Source organism: Xenia sp. Carnegie-2017, unplaced genomic scaffold (assembly GCF_021976095.1).
Source record: "Xenia sp. Carnegie-2017 unplaced genomic scaffold, XeniaSp_v1 HiC_scaffold_1, whole genome shotgun sequence".
Classification (NCBI taxonomy): domain Eukaryota; kingdom Metazoa; phylum Cnidaria; class Anthozoa; order Malacalcyonacea; family Xeniidae; genus Xenia; species Xenia sp. Carnegie-2017.
The window spans coordinates 2826487-2830006 of NW_025813402.1; the positions used below are offsets into that span (position 1 = coordinate 2826487).

The following is a 3520-nucleotide window of genomic DNA, read 5'->3' on the forward strand; positions in this document are numbered from 1 at the left end:
GTCAAACAATTAATAAAAACAACTATTTATTATTACTAAGTTGATCAATTTCATTTATGAAAGAAAAAAGAATTAGATAAAAGAATGATTTTATCTGTATATAAAACCAAAAAGACAAAATTTATAACACACAGCATATAAATGTTATAATAACAGTGTAATAATGTGCCCTGCGTTTAAATATCATTGTGACTAAAACATTAAGTGAAGTTAGCATAGAGATCAAAGGAATCCAAATATTCATTAAGGAAGCGATAGCAAAACTCGTACTGATCCTAAAGAAAAAATGCATAAAACCTTTAAGTAATGGTAAAGCTTAAGAAGACAACGTAAGAATACAACACATTTTCTGTCAAAATTTTTTCATAAGCGTTGTTAAGTAAGTTTTTTAGTAAAGTAATTATGGCCTAATTACATTCTTTTGATGAATCAATCGTTTACTACGCGCTGTGAGCTCTGTGACAACGAATATATGAATCCACCCCACTACCCATTGGACGTTTCACCGTCCTTGAATTACAGTACCTTCAAGCCGTATATCATAGCAACATTATTTCATTTTACCTTAGTCTGCACCATAGCAGTTCTTTTCTGACGTAACATTTTTACGGTTTGAAACACATCAATAACGTGTTCAGTTTTCAAACGTTCAATAAGATTTGATAAAGCACAAAATACTCCAGTACGTCCAACACCCGCGCTATAAGAATATAAAATACTCTTTTACAAAGTAGATCAAGAGTAGGGATACTAAAAAATAGAATGTATGTCACAGTGTGAATATATACTAAACATTGTACACATGCAGTATTATCTTTGTACCTAATGTAATAATAATTATTATTTTGTTTTAATTGTTACTTTATTAATACCTGCAATGAACAGTGACAATCTTATTTCCCGTCTGCATTTGCCATTTTTGTACTTGACCAATGAAATCAATCATTCCCGCACAAGAAGGAGAGCCAACATCCGGCCATGAATTATAATGGAATTGACGAATGACATGAAAACCTTCTTTCTATTGAAACATTAGTTTATATTTTAAATCTCACCATTTGTTCATATTTTATGACTCGCTAGTATAGACTTTAAGAACGTAAAAATGGCGTCTCGTTTAGTGAGCTGAAGGAAAATCGTGTTGTAGACAAAAATGTTCTCTTGTATTTTTTTACAAAAAAAATTTGTTGCTAGAATCAACAATCACTAACATCGGTTTTTTTGTACAATGCTTCTCAAAACGGACGACAAGAACTAAGTCTACATTTTGCAGAACTTAATTCCAATAAGCGGCAAGTTTCAAAAAAATGCAGATCACGAATAAAATATCAAATTTACCTTGGTATTTGTTAATTTGAATTCTCGTAAAATATATTCATCAAAAGTTTGCTCGTTCATGAGTTCAACCATAAGGTCACCAATTATTGTAGGAGCTTTATTTGGCCAGTATCTATGAACTTTTATCTAAAGAGAAAGAAAATCAAGAGATAATGCCATTTGCTGACTCCAACAACAATGAATAATTGTCTTGTGCTTTAAGGTTTCATTGGCATAAAATCAACATAAATAACTAATTAATTTCCACAATTATATTTTGAAAGTACATTTCAAAATGAAGCATGATAAAATATTCAATCTAGTCTAACTTACTCTTCCACTTTCCATTTCATTGGAAAGCATAACAATTGTAAGAGAGTTTTCTTGCCAAATCATTCTCCAGAAGTCGGGCATTGTCTCAGGTATTGGTGCTTGCGTTGCAATAAAGGCCTTCTTTTTCATATAACCATCAATAAAGTTAGCATTGATGTAATCAGAGCCTTCGATCCCTGGGATTTGCGTCAATTTTACGCGAGAATCATCAAAAGGTAAAACATTTTCGTATCGATTTTTCTGCTTATTGCAGTTCAAATTGGCTGTTTTAAATTGAGCAGGAGGGCTGACACTTCTACCAAGACGTTGAAATTCTTCCTCGACTCGAACAACACCTGAACAATAATGAAAAGATGTAAAAATTGTTATAGACATGTTTACACAGTATCATGTGTATATATATATACATATATAAGTTTGAAAATTTGTAATCCAGGCATTGAATATATAAAAGATAAACGTTTCTCCGGATTTTCAAATGATTTTTATTGAGCTTTCGACTCGTTGCTTCGAGCCTTCATCAGAATAAGGATATTTATTTACACGTGCTTTTAGCTTGGAGACGTTTAGAGCGTCTAATTGGATTAGTGGGTGGATTAATGTGATTAGATGGGGTGAAATGCGTTGCCATGGGTTAATAATATGGTTGGTGTTAATAATATTAGTGTGTAGTGTTTTAGTTTTGGTGTTGTTTGTAGTTTTTTTGTCCTTTTTCTTTAGTTGTGAGTATATGATGGGTATGTCGATATGTCTGTTTATTGTGTCGTTGTCTTCACTGTACCAAGCTTCTTTAAATTCGCGTGCGTGTTTAGTCTGTGCGCGTCCGAGTACTTTAGTACTACAAACAACACCAAAACTAAAACACTACACACTAATATTATTAACACCAACCATATTAACAACACACCAAAACCCATGGCAACGCATTTCACCCCATCCAATCACATTAATCCACCCACTAATCCAATTAGACGCTCTAAACGTCTCCAAGCTAAAAGCACGTGTAAATAAATATCCTCATTCTGATGAAGGCTCGAAGCAACGAGTCGAAAGCTCAATAAAAATCATTTAAAAATCCGGAGAAACGTTTATCTTTTATACATACATATATATATATAAATAGTTTACCATTATCTATACTCCCACGATGTTCATTTAGACAGCCAAAAACAGACAATGAAATTAAAAAACATTTCATTAATTCATTCATTTTTACATACCAGTTTCAGGATTCACTTTCATGATCTCTTTAAGAGTTTCAGGAAAATCTTCTACAGGTATTTCTGTCTCTTCACTGTTGATTGCTTCAAGTAACACATTATGAATGAAGATATATGTTCTTCAACTTGAACCATCAACAAACGTTGATTGCGTAGTTTTTGAACGTTACCATATACGTCAACTGTCTTTTGTTTTGCAATTCGTTTCAGTTGTGTATCAATGACAACGTAAGTTCCTGTTCTGCCAACACCTGCACTTGAGTGTACAACCTAAATATATTGTAAACTTGTACAAACTTATTGTGCATAAAGGTATCTATAATATAACACTGAAGAGAGCAACAAACATCATCATTCGATTCAGTTTTTAGTATCCTAAAAGTTGAAAGTACACTAAAAGTAGACAAATTAAATAAAGCAAACTCTTGTTTGATGCAAGCTTTATGAACTAATATTTCCATTTACTTTTACATTAATAGAATGATTTGCTGAATATTTTCACTGCTATAGAATGAATAGACATCTTATATGTTAAATAGATAATGAAAGCTATTACATAAAAAATTCTACAAGATCTACCACTCCACAGACTTTGGTGAAGAACGTCTTTTCTTTAGAAATACAGAAAAACAAATAACTTCAGAATGATT

At 32.0% G+C, this 3520-nt stretch overlaps 1 protein-coding gene across 1 annotated transcript; it reads right to left on the minus strand.

The window, feature by feature from the left end:
* Window positions 1–9: 9 nt before the first annotated feature.
* Window positions 10–3103, minus strand: LOC124457500 (receptor-type tyrosine-protein phosphatase alpha-like). Its single transcript, XM_047007763.1, has 6 exons — window positions 2871–3103; window positions 1651–1985; window positions 1339–1464; window positions 873–1021; window positions 565–700; window positions 10–275 (listed from the first exon to the last, which is right to left on the minus strand). Exons 1-6 carry the CDS (start codon window positions 2890–2892, stop codon window positions 201–203), a joined length of 843 nt encoding a protein of 280 aa, XP_046863719.1. The 5' UTR covers window positions 2893–3103; the 3' UTR covers window positions 10–200.
* Window positions 3104–3520: the final 417 nt, after the last annotated feature.